The sequence below is a fragment of the Musca domestica genome, unplaced genomic scaffold, assembly GCF_030504385.1.
Source record: "Musca domestica strain aabys unplaced genomic scaffold, Musca_domestica.polishedcontigs.V.1.1 7, whole genome shotgun sequence".
In the NCBI taxonomy this organism is placed as follows: domain Eukaryota; kingdom Metazoa; phylum Arthropoda; class Insecta; order Diptera; family Muscidae; genus Musca; species Musca domestica.
The window spans coordinates 18410709-18428677 of record NW_026712383.1 but is presented as its reverse complement, the minus strand read 5'-3'; the positions used below and the strand labels follow the sequence as shown (position 1 = coordinate 18428677).

Here is a 17969-nt window from a genome sequence, read left to right as displayed (position 1 = left end):
GAATACTATCGGACACTTATATCACATGCCCTGAAACGGATTTGGTCCAAAGAGACCTAGGGTCTATTTTTATTTTTTTAGCCGTATCAAGTGATGAATACCCTCTCTAGCTATATGGCTGAAGGTATAATCAAGTAAACACGATCATTTTGTTTGTTTACAAACTTTTTTTTTAAATTTTTTAGTTCTACTTTCATAATCTGCTTGATTTACACTATAATTATTTGTTGTGTTGCTCAACGTAATCTATATTTTAGTTCTGACTTCCCTTGAGAAAATATTGATTAAAAAATCCACAATCTGATAATACCCAAAATTGTTTAAAAATCCAAAATTTTTGCTCTGGTAGTCTCCAAAATTGTTTAAAAATTCACATATATTCTTGTGATAATCCCTATAAAAAATATTCAAAAATATTCACGATTAAAGCTTTCATACTTATTTTTGTTTAAATAAAAATCATGTTAACCGCCTTGGTAATCCCTTAAACTTTTGTTTCAAAAATCCTATATTATGGCTTTAATAATAACTCATGAAAAAATCACAATTAAAATTTTTATAATCCTTCAAAGAAATGTTTTTAAAAGTCCACATTTACAGCTTAGAAGCTCTTTAAAAACTGTAATAATGTTCATTGATTAACTAAAATGTTTTCCAATCTGGCATCTCTCCTCTCTCGCGCTCAACTCTTAAAACCGTTTTATTCTCCAATTTCAAAACAAACAAAAACACATTGGGTTTTCCTTCTCCGTTGTTTTTTGATGTTGTTGCTGTTGCCTTTCATGTGCTTGTGTAGGTCAACATATGTATGTAAGAATTTCGCATTTGTTTTCAATATTAACTTACAAAGTAATAAGTTTTCAACACTTGTTGATTTATTCGCATTGTATTCGACGAGTAAAGCGATATGAAAATCAAGGACCCAACGACTTAGGGCAACCAGCCGCTGCTACCGCTCGATCAGCATTTTCATATGTAATAGAGTGTGTGTGAGTTTTTAGTTGTTGTTCATGGTTGAGCAAATTTGAAATTAGGCACGTCGGAGAATATATTTTGGTTGAATGTATGATATACTGGGTTTGTTGTTCCATTTGTTACAATTGGATATCAGTATTGAAGGATTAGTATATTTCTTGTAAGTCGAAAATTTTGATATTGCCGATAACTCATTTTAAAACTTTCACTATCCTTTTTATTGTTCAATGGTACTGTCAATGATTTTTTCAAATAACCTATTAATTGGTATGCTCCAGAACTGCTAGAATCTAAAAGTTTTTGCTACAAAAACCGATTTTTCCCTTATTATACCGGAAAAAGTGGCGAAACTAGTGGTATGTTCCAAAACCTGCAGGAATCTACTAATTTTGCAATTTTATTCGATATCATAGGGTAAAATCGGATACCGTAGTAAAAACGTTTACATTACTGCAGTTGTGGAACAGACCATAGTAAATTCTTGCAGGTTCTGGTAGCACATATTTCTTTCAATATCCCACATGAAAAATGGCTTTCCTTCACATATTCTCGATTCCACTTAAATCGTTCCATTTCTTCACTAAAGAAGGGCATAACAAATTCCACTTTGACCGAACCCAATGTGACTTCAAATTCTTGCTGCTTTCAATTTTACAACACTACCAAATAATTTATTTATATAAATATGTATTTTGTTGTCAGTTAGTATTTGTTCACTGCATTTGATATATTCCATGTTTCTTGGCCAAATAATGTACGGAACTAGACGGAAAGTGTGATTAGTACGATGGTAGTCAATGTTTTTTGTTTTTGCTTTAATTGGCTGTTTAACTTTGAAATATTAATCAATCGGATATATATGAAATATTTGGAACAAGATCAATTGAAGATTACACAACACCAGCAATTTGATATTAGAATGTCCGAACATATAATAGGACTTCAAATTTGATTATTTAGAGGTCATTTGAGAGGCATTGGTTAGACTTTTTGAATGTTTGGGCCTTGTAATAAAATTTGTTGTTTGATTGAACTGAAAGGAATCTCAATTGTAAAACAGCGAAGTATTAGGAAATTTGTTAAACAAATACCCGTGAGGATATCTCTGACAGATTTGTAGACATTAATGTACTTAAATATTCATACATTTTCCTTTAATGACCTGAGAATGAGCTTTTCAATCATTCACTTTCGAAAAAAACTTTATTATAAAACAACCAAAAAACTCTTTAAAAATCACGATAATAATTAATTCTGATAGTTTTTTCAATACATTTATATTTCTCAAACAATAAGCCAATAAATACTTTTCTAAACATATCATAATTCTACTCATAAAGTTCAGATTATTGTAAATATCTTTAAAATCTGAGGCCAAACCAATTATTTGCAGCGCCATCTGTTTTTGCATAGCATTAATTTATTACAATGAATAGGGATAGTTCACAATAACCTTACTCTCCGTTAGCTATTGTGAATGACTTGTCTTAATCATCACGGAACAGCTGATATAAACAAAATTGGTTTCTCTTAAGGGAGGGGAAACAACAGCAAGCTTACTCTGGAAGTAACAACATTTAAGAAGAATTAACTAAATTCCCAAGCAAAAAAGAAAGACAAACATGGAAATAGCCAATACCTATTACAGTAAAGATGAATATGTGGAGACGGTGAGTAGAACTTGGTCAACGTTGGGCTTTCAGGCACATACATAGATGACCTCATCATAAATAAGACACGCCGCTACTAAAACTCTTCCTTTCCAGGCATCGGGCAATAAAGTAAGCCGTCAAACTGTATTATGTGGCTCACAGAATATCGTGCTCAATGGCAAGGTTATTGTTCAAAGTGGTTCCATTATACGTGGCGATTTGGCCAATGTACGGACAGGGCGGTATTGTGTTATTAGCAAAAATGCAGTCATAAGACCACCATGTAAACAATTTAGCAAAGGTATTGCCTTCTTTCCCATGCACATTGGTGATCATGTGTTTATAGGGGAAGATGCTGTGGTGTCGGCGGCAGTTATTGGTTCGTTTGTGTACATTGGAAAGAATGCAATTATTGTAAGTACAACAAAGCAAAGAATCTTCGATAAGTTATAGTGAATTAATTCTTTTTTCACCCCAGGGCCGACGTTGTGTCCTTAAAGACTGCTGTATCATCGAAGATGGTGCTGTCCTGCCACCGGAGACCACTGTGGGTAGTTATATGCGTTTCACAGCCAAAGGCACCATTGAGGGTGGTCAAGGCAATCCGAATTTCGTGCCAACCGCAATGCAGGATCAAATGATAGACTATACCAAATCATTCTATGAACATTTTGTTCGAGCTCCAGCGGCATGTTAACGCAACGAAACACATTTCCACACAAAATGAATAATGTATTTATATTTTTCTTTATTTCAATAATTTATTTGTATTTAATACATACCCTCCCACTCACTACTTAATAAAAGCCTAAATTAATCAATTATTCCCGTTTCTACTTCATAAGCTGCATGACCCATTTCGAAGAGGGGTGCCGATAAACCCGTCCTCCTTGCAATCTCTTCTGCTGTTTCTTCGGAATTATTTAATGATCTGGGATTAATGTTGGGATCCATTAGCAGTGTTGTGGCTGTATTGCGGCAATTTGAAACTGTAGCGGCCACATGTAATGGTGTCTGTTGTCCATCGGATTGGGCATTAACATCGGCACCATGTTGCAATAGCAGGGCAACGCTTTCGGCATGACTCCATTTGCACGCCGAATGTAATGGAGTCCAACCTAACTTAGTTTTGGCATTAGGATTTGCGTTGTATTGAAGTAAGAGTTTTGCAATATCGGTAAAGTTATTATATGCCGCTCGATGCAATGGTGTATAGCCATCATCATCTACCGCAGACACCGTTTCTGGATCAAGTCTTAGAATTTCCCGTATTTCGTCATGCTTCTTTTCATTTACAGCCCACAAAATCATGCGTTCCAAGGTGGCTAGATGAGAATAAGAAGAATATTAAATTAAAGACATTTACAATAAAATTGGAATCAAATCCAACATAGATAATCTGCCAAATCGTTTAGTGTTCTGGCCCTGTTTCACATGTATTTGCATGCTTTAAATAATAAATAAGTAATATTTTGGCTGCGGTCAGAACACTAAAACCCTAGTCAGAACGTTGGATTTGCAACACCTAAACTAAATATTTGACCTTGTGTATTTTAATATTTTTATACCTTCTGGATTTTTGTCTTCTTCAATCAATTCATCGGCATCGTCATCCCAACCACTGACGTGCATTCCTTTCGGTACCTTGGCGTACCTTAATTTGTCCAATTGCGATTGTTCCTCGTCGGAGTCATAGTCACCCATTTTATAAAGTATATTTAATTTAATAAATTCCAAAAATAATAATAAATATTTACTAAATGTTTTAAACAAAAAAGTTTGATTCTGCTGTGGTAAAATACAATAATGACAATTCACAATGGTGTGTGTTTACCTTCCGTCATCGAGAAATTTCCATCATTGGCGTTGTTGAAGAAAAAACACAACAACGGCTTCTAGCGTTTGAATTTAAACGTTTTGCGGCATTATCAGGATCAAACATGAGTAAATTCATGAGATAAATATGGCAAAACCGTTATGTGACGTAAAAACGAAATTATAAGAAACTGAACTGAAACACGGTAAGAAATTGAAAATTATAACTTGTGGGTTGAATTAAAAATTAAAATGTTAATTATCTTTAAACTCTATGATTTGTGGTCCCTATTTATGCCTACAAAGTTTTCCGCAAAGAAAGGTGAACTAGGTGTGTCTGGTTACCCTAAAAGTTGTAACAATTTTTACAAGTTGTTAAAAATAGAGCGATTTGAGAGAACAAATCACTTGCAACTCTTCTTCTTCTCTTTTTAGTGATTTATATTTGGACAAGCAATTAAAAAACATCTTTATATTGGAAATCGCAAGCGTAATTGTTCTGTTTTAATCGCCTCATTTTTAATTTCTGCATGATTAATCTTTGTTTAAGACGCACATATTGCTTTGTTTTGACAAACCAGCTAATTGCTTGCAAGTTTTTGCAAGCACAGTTTTCTTGCAAAAGAGAATAAAACTACCTTACTCTCTCAGAAAGAAGTTGCTGGACAATTCCTGCAGGAAAATTCCTGAGAAAGAGTGATATCAACCTCATTCAACTTACTTTTCTCCATTTCTTTCCTATTTTCTCACCTTTCAATGAGTCAAACTTGGTACTGTAAATGAAGACCAAAAAAGGGAATTAAAGGAACTACATGAATGAATGAACAAACGGTATCTAGTTCTATAAGTTCCTTTTATTAAATAATTCTGCTAAATCAGTTCGATTCAACACAACACTGCAAAATTAAATAAATAAAAATAAAAACAAACAAAACAAATTTAACTAGTTACAGTATCAAAATGGGTGACGAAAATAATACAGCCATCGATGAAAATCGCAAATTACAAGATATTTTTCTAGAAGCTTGGGATCAATATGAATTCTTGGATGAAACAACCATTGATACAAATAGCAGTGAATATCAGGTAAGATTTTGCCGGAATATTCTTTGCGATTAATTGAAATTTAATACTTTGTTATTGTTTTTTTTATTAATTTGTAGAACAAAGTAAAAGATGGCATTAAAAATTTTGAATTGGCTACCACCATTGTTAGCCAAGTTAATATGTTTAGTGCAAACGAATTCATAGATGAGGTGCCAACCGAGTCTTTGCAGTATTTGTTGTTACCATTTTTCCTGGGCAAGCTGACTTTAAAGTGTCACAAAGAAGAACGTTTGGATGTTCTGAGAAAAGCTGAAGTGTATTTCAAGTAAGTAATAACTTGGGAAAATAAGCGGTGCATCCTTATCTTATGTGCATAATTGATATCAGTTTATTTGTAGTTATTTTTTTAATGATATAATTATTATTATTATTTTTTTTTTGTTTGTTTATAATTGATTTGATAACTTGGCCCTGAAGATAATCTAGATATCTTAAAAAGAGATTCGACAACTAAATGTTTACACATGCAAAATAGTACTTAATTCCTCTGAATCACCAAGGCATTATTATCATTTCAGATAATGCAAAAGGGCCCTAAGGTGATTGCTAAATACTCTTCAAAATAAAGCGTCAACTTTCTGACAAGAACAAACTATTGCCATTGAAAATATCATATTCGATGTATTTATAGCTCAATGTACCAAAATTCCATGAAGAGAATGTCTTTAAATTGACAAAATACTATGAAGTCCCTAATCTCACTGATTCTAATCCTTTTTTCTTTCCTTGCAGGGATTTTCTACAGCGTTGTCAAAATTATGAATTATGTGATGGTCCGAAAAAGAATACGGATGAGGAGAGTTCTCAAACAAGTGGTTGTATAGATACAACCCAGCAGCTGATAGCTTCCGCCGTAGCGCGTAACAATAAAATTGCCCAGTTTAGACGCAAGAAAGAACTTGAAGAACAAATAAAAAAGATGCGTGTTGCTGTACGCAGTGAATCGGTCGATGATGAAATCAAACGTAATTTCTTTCTCAACTTCTTGCAAAAGAGTATTATTGAGGCGAACGAAGAATTGCAAGATATCAAATTGGAAAAGGGCGTTGTTGAGATGAGAAAACAACGGATGGCTGAATTCGGCACCACACGCATGGATGATTGTATTCTGCCACCGGGTAGTGTAGCTGGTCCCGGTGTACCCGCAATCGGTGGCCCCAGCGGACATTCACATAGTCATGGGAATGGGCATCCACATCATCATCATCATCATGGTGCAGCTCCCAAACCTAAACCCATGCAACCATTTATTATCACTAAAGATGCCACACAAAAGGCGGTCTTCGGTATGGGCTATCCCAGTTTGCCAGTCATGTCGGTTGATGAGTTCTACCAACAACGTGTACATGAGGGTATATTTCCCGATGAAGAAAAAATGGCTCGTATCAATGCCGAAAAAGCCTTGGCCGCCGCCCAAGATCCCGAAGAAAAGGAGGAGGAAGAAAAAGCCGCCATGGAGGAGAAAATTGAAAATGATGATCCCGAGAATTTGGAACGTATGCGTCGCATGGACGAATATCGGGATGTGGTTAGACGCGGTGATGGCAATCGTCACAATCGCAGTTAAATCTTAAATAGAGAACACATTATCTCATCACAATAAAATTAAAATTATGGAAGATAAGCCAAATAGCACCCACACACATTTTAAACATCAAGGTTAAGAGTTTGTTTCTCAAGCCTTTTTCTTAATATACAACGCCGCTCAATGTATGGAGTTCTAAATTAACAAGTTTATAAAACTTTAAAACGAACAATAAACCTATTGCGTTTAGTACTGATGTAGATTTCTGTTTTTGTTTTCTTATTTTTGATTTTATGTTGGATTGTTAAAAAGTTTTTTATACAGCTACATAAATGTATACAATTATTTATTTTTTTTTTTTTTGCATTTTCATTAGAGGGGAAATTTTCCCAGTAAAAATTCGCAAACTCCCAGTTCCTCAAATGTTGAAATATTTTTAATTTCGCTTTTAATTACTTGATATTGGGTTAACAAACATATGCGATGAAGGCAACGGGTGTCCCACAGCATAAATACATAACGTTAAGCTCACTAGAAGGAACTATTGCAAACATTCATTCCACAGTTCCAAAAACAAATTTATCCGAAAGGATGAGAACATTGAGTTCTTGCTTTCAATCTAGCCATTAAATTGTCTTCTGTACCCTTGTAACATTTTAATGATCATGACCAGTTTCAACATCATAGAATCGGCAAAAGCTGCAACACCATTATCCGAAAAAATCAAGTGACTACTTTTAAAAATAAGAGTACAGCTCTTTTTAACTGGGGTAAGCATACTGACTGGACACTGCAATATCAGATATTTGACTACTGACTACTGTAGACCATGGTACAAAAAAAAGGTAAGGTAAAACTACCAGCTGCTAACAATTGTACCATGCTATAGAATATGTGAAGATGAGCTAAAGGCGATTAAACACCAAGTATGCAGTTGGACCAATTTGGCATGGCCATGCCCGCTTTCTGTCAGTTTTATTCAAAACCAGTAAAGAAAACCCAAAGTCGCGCTGGACCGACTTTATAATAACCTGCACCACTGTGCATATAAAATATAGGGCTACATTAAACAAATATATGTTTTTATGGGAATTTATGAGAATCAAAACATAAAGCAGATATAATTTAAACCCGAAAGGAACTATTATATTGCAGGTGTATGGTCAGTGACCATACTTTTGGTCGCTACTGTGCGTTTGAATTTTAAATTTTTCGGCTAGCGGTACACAATATGTACATTGGTGCATATTAACAAATACATGCATACGTGCTGCCGCTAGCCAAGCACTTTCCAATAAATCCTGGAATATTCAACAGCTCTGGCAGCCCAAAGCCAGAATATTCCCGGTCAGTTCGTCAACCATCTTTAGAGCGACAACATAAAAATCATCGAGTGCCCCGTGAAGCGACAAGTGCCCGCGAAAATCATCGACAAGTGCCCAGTGAAAAAAGAAGTGACATTTTAGTTTATTTTTTAAAATTACATTACACAACATTACATTATAAAAAAAAACAACATTAACATTGTACAAACACCAAACAAATTGAATTACAAAATTGTACATAATTAACATAAAATAAATTCTAAATTAGACAAATCAATTTACAACAAACAAAAATTATACATTAAACGAATGAAACAATTGTACATACACACAAACAACAAAGAATTGAATACCAATAAAACAACACATGAAATAAAATTACAATTAAATATCCAATAAATTATACAAAAAGGTTAAAGGTAAAGTTAAAAACATTTGGTCCTTGACGAGCCAGATTGTGTTTTTTAATAAATAAATTAAAAAAAGTGCAAGTGAAGTGAAATTAAAATACAATATAAAAATTTCATAATAAGTGAACTGACTCATAAGTGAACGGTACTCATAAGTGAACAATAAAAATTGAACAACAAAAAGAAACCAAAGCAAACAGTGAGTGAACAATAAATCAAAAAATGAAAATACATTCAACAAAAGTGTTATAACAAAAAACAAAGTGGAAAAAAAAGACATCCAAAAAAGAACAAAAAATAAGTGTTTCAACAAAACAGTAGACCCTGGCAAAACACACACACATGCATACGAATACAGAACAGTGATCAGTGGAAAGCAATAGTGATAAAGCAACAATGTACGAATGAGAGACCAGTGGAAAAATTAAAAAAAAAAAATAAATAAACCACAGTGGGTCCAAACAGAAAAAATATATAAAATTTATTAATTTTATAATTAAAAAATAATAATAATAATAAAAATAGTGAATAATAAATTTATTATATCCACAGAAAAATAACAAGCAGCAAGCAAAACGACAATTAAAAAGACACAACGGTTCGGGTATAACAAACAAAAACCAACAAAACAACCCAGACTCAACAGAAGGAAGAAGAAGAACCGAGGGGTAACACAACACATTCCCAACTTTACAAAGAGAGGCAAAGTGAGTACGAATGACATTTTTTTGTGCTTTTGAGCGTGGAATCGAGAAAGGATTGCAGTGTGCGGCTAAATTTGACACCGACACTGTGCCTTTAGATGATAGAAACGCTGTTTTCTACATATAATTTGACACCCATTGACACAATTGACCCAAACTCAACGTTATTTGGGATCTTGGACTGATGTTGACCCTTTATTTAGACCTGGGGAATACACAAATACGTCCTTATTTACACATACACACAAACATCTAGATTTCTCTCAAAAAATAGTTGGAAATTGTGGAAAATAGTTTCCAAATTATGGAAACTAACCCGTAAATTGTTAAATTGAGAACATTTTATGGAAAATTTGGAATTTCTCTCCGTCGTTTTGTGGAAAGCTGGAAAGTTAAGACTCTCTTTTGAAACTTATTTGTCTGTCCGTTTACAGTGGGACCTTTGACAAATCAACACACCCTTATTAAATATAAAATTTTGGTGCCATTTTGAAAAAAAAAAAAAAAAACTTATTTATTTACATGTTTTGGAAAAATCAATGCTTGTTTTTGGAAACTTGCCCTCTCGTTTTGTGGAATAATCCATTTACATTTAACTTGCGTTCTTGGAAATCAATTTTGGCGCAAATTATGGCGTCATAATTGCGGTACAACAACTTAGAAAAATTATCAGACATTTTGCTAAATATTTTACATACCAAAAACAACACGAAATCTACGTGGAATATTATGGCGCAATTTTTTGGCGTCATAATTTACCTATACAAATAACCTTGCTGTCGTACATATTTTGTGTGGAAATTTTCTTTTGAAAAATTGCTGGTTACCCCCTGACACATACATACATCCACAAGAAATATTTTGCATCAACACAGACACATCGGAATATCACTAAATAATTATAAACGCCATTTTGAGAAAAAGTTATTTTGGGAATTCTTGGAAATAAGACCTGTCTTTTAAACATACAAGAAGTTATCATAAACTTCTTTTGGCGGAAAAGCACCAACATTTTTAAGGTTAACTAACCTTAAAAATTGCAAAGTCAAATTTTTTAATCTTACATATGAACATAATTACTTATGAGGCTGTGAATACATCGTCTTATCTTTTCTGGTATTTTTTCTCAAAATTTTTGGAAAAAAAAAAAAATCCTTATCACTTTTAAATCATACATTTCATCTTGGGGTACATAGAAAAATTTCTGGAGAGACACTTTTACATTTATGCGTATTTTTTTTTTTGGATTTTCGACAAAATTATCTACTTTTTGGAATTTTGATTGAATGAACAAATTTGAAAACTTAAGATACGATTTCTGACTCAACAGTTTTTACGAATAAGTCATTTTTGTCGAAGTCTCAAAAAATATATTTTTTAAACAATTTTTTAAATATTTTTGGAAACGTTTTGGAATTTTTATTCTGGTGAACGGCTGGCACTTGACCCAAAAATATTTGCTGATTCTCTATAATATTCTAAAAAATCGGTGCTGCGATAATCTAATCTGCGACCCACAATATTTCTTTTTATGAAAGAAAAAATATATCTAAAATTTTAAACAATTTGGAAACCTATTTGCCGCATAAATTACTAAATATATCACAATTCTGTGGAATTACAATTTTTGAAGAAACTTGGAAGAAGAAATTGCCAAAAAAATTATTTATCCAAATCTAGCGTTTATAGAGTATTTGTTGACTCAGACAAATATTCAAAAGTTTTTTATATTTGGATAATTTCCCATTGAATTTGCTGAAAAAGTGAACCCTCGCTTGCAAAAAAAATTAAATTTTTTGACCCAAATTTTTTTTGTTGTCAAACAGTTTGCTGGGAAACTCCAATACATGTAAATTTTTTTTGGTTAACTCTTTTATTAAAAAAAAATTTGTTTCTACACAATAAAATCTTCCTAGAATTGGAATTCAGCGATTTTATTGTAAATTTTTTGATTTTTCTCTTTGAAAATTGGTACTTTTTCGTGGCAACCCAGCACACATCTTTTCTGCGATTATTTTTTGAAAATTCTTAAATAGTAAAAACGGATATTTTGTTTGAATCTGGCCATTATATCGTCGATTTGACTGACCCTTCTACGCAATACTTGCTATTTTCAGAAATAATAATATAAATGCTTATTGATTTGCCGAACTTGGATTCTCAATTTATTTCGTCGAAATTTTTAATATTCTTCTGACCTCTTGAAACGTATTTGCTAGCAAGTATTGTAAAATTTCCGCATTCGAAAGCGCGATTCCCCATTAAAAATCACTTGTCGTTAAAATTATATTTGGAAAGTAACATTCAAGGTTTTGCCAAGAAAAATCATTGATTTGTTTGTATCCAAATACAAGAAAGATCTGTCCTTAATCGGCCAATTTTGTCAAATTCTTGTCATACAAAAATTTGTTCTAAAGTCTGGCCCTTGATACAACAAAGATGTCTAAACTCAACCGTGAGAAATTTGCAAATTGCGTGAATGATCTGAAGGATTACGCATCAATTGTGAGCATCGCAGGCACAGATGACGACATACACACATTGGAGGCATCGAGAGTGGAGCTAAATTCATTTTATGACCAAGTAAAAAAGGCGTATTTAGAATGCCGAGATTTTATTCCAGAGGAAGGAGAAAAACCGGTTGATAAAACTAAACTGAGGACCCACTACTTAGAGGCAATCGACACTTACAAAAAGGCGATAGGAATAATCAATGGACAAATCCAAAATCTCAAAGAAAATGAAGCAAAGGAAAAACTCAGAATCGAGACCCAATTTTCTCAAAAGGAAACTGAATTTACCCCACCTTCGAGATTACCACCCTGCGACACGGATACTTTCGAAGGAAGTTACAATACTTGGCCAACTTTTCGGGATTTATTTACCGCCATTTACATCCAGAACTCCAAATTGAGCAATGTTGAAAAACTTTTTCATTTGACTCAGAAAACAACTGGTGAAGCTAGAGAAGTTATAAGCCATGTTCCTCTAACAAACGAGGGATTTGAGTTAGCCTGGAGGAATTTAACCGACAGATACGAGAATAAGAGAATGCAGGTGAACGAGCAATTAAAAATACTATTTAATTTACCAAACGTTTCAACTGATTCGAGTTACAGCATACAGAAATTACAGCGAACAGTAAATAGCTGCATTCAAATTTTGGAGACACAAAATGTTGAAGTAGCAGGCTGGGATCCTATATTAATATATCTTTGTTCCAGCAAACTTCCAAGAACTTTTTTAGAAGAATTCGAAAATACTATAGAAGATTGCAAGACTCTACCATCGTGGAAAGCTTTTAACAATTTTTTGACCCACAAATTCAAAACGCTTGAATCAGTAGGGAACATAAAACCAAACTTGTCAAAACCAAATCAGCAGACTCAGAGCAGAAACGATTATACAAAGAAAATGAGATTTACAAGCAGTTTTCAAGCAAATATTAACCAGAAAGCCCAAAATTACAAGGGTAAAAATGCAAACATTCAGCAGCAATCCCAGACTCAGTACCAAAATACGTGCCAAATTTGCAAATCTAATCATTTCATACGAGATTGTCCACAATTTATCGCTAAAAACGTAAATGACCGGATTCATGTGGTCAAAATGGCACACCTGTGCTACAATTGTTTATCGTCTAACCATGGCGTGAAAGATTGCAAAAGTCGTTTTGGATGCAGAACATGTAATTTGAAGCACCATACTATGTTACATAAGGGAACTACAGCACAAGAGGAAGCACGCCCTAGCACCAGTGCTGCCGCTCTCACAACACTAATACAGTCCACATCAAATGAAGAAACAGCGAATATAACAACTTTGACACTACAGGATGACGGTAAAGTTAATCCTCGTCCAGGAGACACCCTACTTTTTACAGCCATGGTTCAAATCGAAGCGAATGGTCATTATTACGACGCACGAGCTATAATCGACTCTGGATCACAATCTACCTTTGTTACTGAGAAATTAAAGAATCGTTTAAGGTTGCCCACTAAACGAAACCTAGTGCATGTTACAGGAATTAATCGACTCATTTCTGAAACTTCGGCTAAAGCTTGCGTATTTAAATTACGTTCCAGACTTGACCCAAATTTCAAGTTAGAAGTTTGGGCACCTGTTTTGAAATCACTTCCGTCAAACTTGCCATCATATACCCTTGAAAGAACACAGATGCATGACGCTACGAACTTGGAATTAGCCGACCCGAAGTTCTACATCAGCCAACCAGTTGATCTCCTAATAGGGATGGACATAGGCCCACTCATCTTTACAGTTGGAACACCTATGAAATCGATTGGTACCTTATTAGCTCAAAAAACTGTGTTTGGATGGATAATTGGCGGACCCTTACAGGATGAATCACAAAAGAAGAGACAAATATCACTTTGCAATACTACATCGATGGAAAAAATATTAACACGTTTTTGGGAGGTGGAAGAGTCCCCAAAACAGGTTTTGAGATCAGATGAAGACGTATTATGTGAACAAAATTACTTGAAAACTACCAAAAGGAATTCGGAAGGGCGATATATTGTGACCCTCCCATTCAAAAAATGCGAAGAAATTGGAGAATCAAGAAATATAGCTTTAGCCCAATTTTATAGAATGGAAAGAAAGCTTATGAAAAGTCCGGAGATAAAGGAATTATACGATAGCACGATCCTTGAATATCTAGAACTCGGGCATATGAGAAAAATATCTTCAAATGACATAAACAAGACTCCAAACTATTATCTGCCACACCACGCAGTCATAAGACCTGAAAAGATTACATCAAAATTACGAGTTGTTTTCAATGCATCAAGTCCAACGTCAAACAAGCGAAGTCTCAATGACAACCTATATGCAGGTCCGGTTTTACAGCAAGATATTGTATTACAAGTACTAAAGTGGAGATTTTTCAGACACGTTTATAATGCTGACGTTACAAAGATGTACAGGCAAATTTTATTGGACCCTAGTCAAACAAAGTTTCAACGAATATTATTCAGAAAATCTTCGTCTGACCCTATACAAGATTATGAATTGTTAACGGTAACATTTGGGGTTAATTGTGCACCTTTCCTGGCTCTTCGAACTCTCATTCAATTAGCTGAAGACATAAAAGACACTTATCCACTAGCATCGAAAGTAATTTTGGAAAACCTTTATGTTGATGACGTCTTAGCGGGAGGTCATTCGATCGAAGAGACCATAAAATCTCGCAAGGAATTAGCAGCTGCTATGGAATCCGCTGGATTTGAGCTAATGAAGTGGTCTGCTAATGATCCAAAATTAATAAATGACCTGCCCAAAGAAAAGCTTAGCCCAGTGAATTCTCTGGATATTTCCGATGACGCCTCGACAAAAACACTTGGAATACGTTGGAACATTGCTGGAGACTTTTTCAATTTCACTCCACCCTCAATGGACATTAAAAGAGCTTATACAAAAAGGGAAGTTCTCTCAACAATTGCCAAATTATTCGACCCATGTGGGTGGCTTGCTCCCGTTGTAGTAACCGCCAAACTAGTTATGCAACAAATTTGGCTTGATAAGATAAACTGGGATGACACTCTGAAAACAATGACACTTCTGAACTGGCAAAACTTTGTTAAACATAGCGCAGATATTAAGCATTTAAAAGTCCCAAGGTGGATAAATTACTCCAAAAATAGTGTTGTAGAAATTCATGGATTCTGCGATGCCTCGGAAAAAGCATATGCAGCAGCATTATATATCCGACTACAGAATGAAGACAACGAAATCAAAACGTCTTTGCTTACTGCAAAAACAAGAGTTGCTCCAATCAAAAAAATTTCACTTCCCAGATTAGAACTTTGTGGAGCCGTCCTATTGGCGAAGTTAGCATCAACAATATTGAACAATCTCCAGATATCAAACTTTTCGGTTCATTACTGGACAGACTCAACAATCGTGCTGGCTTGGTTGAAAAAACCACCTTGCCATTGGTCAGCCTTTGTGGGAAATCGTACATCTGATATCTTAGAAAATAGTGGAGCCGAACAATGGAATCACGTAGACTCTGAGGATAACCCCGCAGACATTGCCAGTCGCGGATGCCCACCCAGCGAACTTATAAACAACACACTCTGGTGGCATGGACCGCAATGGCTCAAAATACCTAAAGTTCGTTGGCCAGCACATATAATTCCCGATGATACAAACTTAGAAGCAAAAACACTAAAAGCACTGACTCTATTCGAAGAAGAAAGTGACCCTCTAAAAAATTACTCATTTTTAACAAGGGTTTACAGATCATATGCATATGCGTTAAGATTTTGGAAAAACACTGGAATAAATAGACGAAATCTTAGAACCTCTTCAATGGAACTCACCGCTGAAGAAATTCAGGATGGTAAACGTGCTTGCATAATTCATACCCAGAAATTCTTTTACGCAGCCGACTATGAATCACTTGAAAGGAAAGTTCGAATATCGTCTTCTAGTTCATTACTGACACTCAATCCTTTTTTGGACTCAAAAGGGATCATGAGATCTAATGGCCGATTAGTACAATCGCCTGCGCTAACTTACAATGAACGGCATCCAATAATACTCCCACATGGAGCAATATTAAGCAAACTATTAGTAGATTTTGCTCACAAGATCACATTGCACGGCGGTAATCAGTTGGTGACCAGATTATTAAGGTCCGAGTTCTGGATATTCGGACTAAAATCGTTGGTTAAACAAACAATACGTAATTGCAAAATATGCTTAATTTACAAGAAACGCACACAGAATCAAATAATGGCATCACTACCTCCTGAACGAACTCTCTTGGCAAGACCCTTTATGAATACAGGCGTAGATTTTGCGGGACCCTTCAATATTAAAAGTTATTCTGGCAGAGCCTGCTTCATTACGAGAGGTTATGTCTGTTTGTTTGTTTGCTTCGCTACCAAAGCCATTCATTTGGAACCCACAAGTGACTTGTCGACATATGCCTTTCTTGCCGCTTTTTCTAGATTTATTAGCCGACGGGGCTGTCCGTCGTGTATCTACTCCGATAACGGGACCAATTTTGTGGGAGCAGTTGATCTGTTAAAGAGGGATCGACTAGCCTTCATGAAAAATATACAAAATAGTACAGTTCAAAACAATTTTCATCAAAATATTAGTTGGAAATTTATCCCGCCTGGCGCTCCGCACATGGGTGGCTTGTGGGAGGCCGGGGTTAAATCCTTTAAAAATCATTTAAGAAAAAGCATGCCAAAAATGAACTTTACTTTCGAAGAATTCACTACAATTTTAACCCGCATAGAGGCATGTCTTAACTCTAGACCCTTGAGTCCAGCTAGCGAAGATCCTAACGATTTGGAGTCCTGATCGCAGTCACCGTAGCCGTTCTGAAAATAGACCAGCCCCCAGAGCTAGAGGAGCACGGCCAGGCCATTGGCAGTACTCCTGCGGACTGTGTCAGCAGGACCATGCTCTGAGCTCGTGCCAGCGGTTTAAAGACCAAACTCCGTATCAGAGATACGAAACCACTGAGCGGCGGGGATACTGTCGAAACTGTCTGGCACGATCGCATTTGGCCCCCGATTGTCCATGCATTACGGGTTGCCGACGATGCGATTATCGACACCACACCATGCTACATGGGGCGCCACAACTCGAGGATAGCCTACAGCCCGCTCAAATAAACGAGCCGCCTTTTTCGTGGGATCTCGTCTTTGTACCCACTGTCATGCTGCGAGTTACCACCGAAGATATAGACACCCACTATACGATACGGGCGTTGCTGAGTAAGTCAGCTGTAATGTCCCGCATAGGGTACTCTACCTTCCAACGGATGGGTCTGAGGTCATTTTTATACCAAGATCGTCGATTTACGACCTTCAAAATAATGAGCCGGCGATCTAATTCAACATGGGCGCTGAAGGTCAATGCTCTTGTGACAGATGAGCTGCCGAGACGAATTTATTCAGACCCCATACTAGATGACCCAACCTCATATTTTACTGAGCAAGCACTTGCGGACCCAGACCCTAGAAGCAATGTACCCATAGACTTGGAATTAGGCGCAGACACGTATTCTGCCATAAGAAAAGATGGATGTACCGCGGCTGGAGTGGGTGATGTTCAGGCGTACAACACTAACCTGGGATATGTCTTCGCTGGACCAATTAGGAACATGCCATCGATGTAAAAAGACGCATATTAGCACGGAGTCATGGGGGCGGAGAATGTATGGTCAGTGACCATACTTTTGGTCGCTACTGTGCGTTTGAATTTTAAATTTTTCGGCTAGCGGTACACAATATGTACATTGGTGCATATTAACAAATACATGCATACGTGCTGCCGCTAGCCAAGCACTTTCCAATAAATCCTGGAATATTCAACAGCTCTGGCAGCCCAAAGCCAGAATATTCCCGGTCAGTTCGTCAACCATCTTTAGAGCGACAACATAAAAATCATCGAGTGCCCCGTGAAGCGACAAG

General features: G+C 35.7%; 3 protein-coding genes across 3 annotated transcripts; 2 read left to right on the top strand and 1 right to left on the bottom strand.

Moving 5' to 3' along the window:
* The first annotated feature begins 2469 nt into the window (after positions 1–2469).
* On the top strand, positions 2470–3325 carry LOC101894616 (dynactin subunit 5). Its single transcript, XM_005189289.4, has 3 exons — positions 2470–2645; positions 2742–3041; positions 3106–3325. The coding sequence occupies exons 1-3, from the start codon at positions 2598–2600 to the stop codon at positions 3322–3324; spliced, it is 567 nt and encodes a 188-aa protein (XP_005189346.1). The 5' UTR covers positions 2470–2597; the 3' UTR covers position 3325.
* Positions 3326–3351: 26 nt separating this feature from the next.
* LOC101894348 (ankyrin repeat domain-containing protein 49) lies at positions 3352–4448 on the bottom strand. Its single transcript, XM_005189288.4, has 2 exons — positions 4196–4448; positions 3352–3952 (listed from the first exon to the last, which is right to left on the bottom strand). The coding sequence occupies exons 1-2, from the start codon at positions 4329–4331 to the stop codon at positions 3441–3443; spliced, it is 648 nt and encodes a 215-aa protein (XP_005189345.1). The 5' UTR covers positions 4332–4448; the 3' UTR covers positions 3352–3440.
* An 844-nt stretch (positions 4449–5292) lies between these two features.
* On the top strand, positions 5293–7330 carry LOC101894775 (immunoglobulin-binding protein 1). The gene is made up of 3 exons (XM_005189290.4): positions 5293–5528; positions 5606–5814; positions 6282–7330. Exons 1-3 carry the CDS (start codon positions 5403–5405, stop codon positions 7114–7116), a joined length of 1170 nt encoding a protein of 389 aa, XP_005189347.2. The 5' UTR covers positions 5293–5402; the 3' UTR covers positions 7117–7330.
* The last annotated feature ends 10639 nt before the right edge of the window (positions 7331–17969 follow it).

What these genes read in the sequence shown, in the direction of transcription:
- LOC101894775 (XM_005189290.4), top strand. Translation starts at nt 5,403, where the DNA reads ATGGGTGACGAAAATAATACAGCCATCGATGAAAATCGCAAATTACAA. An exon ending in CAAATAGCAGTGAATATCAG is followed by an intron (nt 5,529 to 5,605) that starts GTAAGATTTTGC and finishes ATTAATTTGTAG; the next exon opens with AACAAAGTAAAAGATGGCAT. An exon ending in AAAGCTGAAGTGTATTTCAA is followed by an intron (nt 5,815 to 6,281) that starts GTAAGTAATAAC and finishes CTTTCCTTGCAG; the next exon opens with GGATTTTCTACAGCGTTGTC.
- LOC101894348 (XM_005189288.4), bottom strand. Translation starts at nt 4,331, where the DNA reads ATGGGTGACTATGACTCCGACGAGGAACAATCGCAATTGGACAAATTA. An exon ending in AGAAGACAAAAATCCAGAAG is followed by an intron (nt 3,953 to 4,195) that starts GTATAAAAATAT and finishes ATTCTCATCTAG; the next exon opens with CCACCTTGGAACGCATGATT.
- LOC101894616 (XM_005189289.4), top strand. Translation starts at nt 2,598, where the DNA reads ATGGAAATAGCCAATACCTATTACAGTAAAGATGAATATGTGGAGACG. An exon ending in AAGATGAATATGTGGAGACG is followed by an intron (nt 2,646 to 2,741) that starts GTGAGTAGAACT and finishes CTTCCTTTCCAG; the next exon opens with GCATCGGGCAATAAAGTAAG. An exon ending in TTGGAAAGAATGCAATTATT is followed by an intron (nt 3,042 to 3,105) that starts GTAAGTACAACA and finishes TTTTCACCCCAG; the next exon opens with GGCCGACGTTGTGTCCTTAA.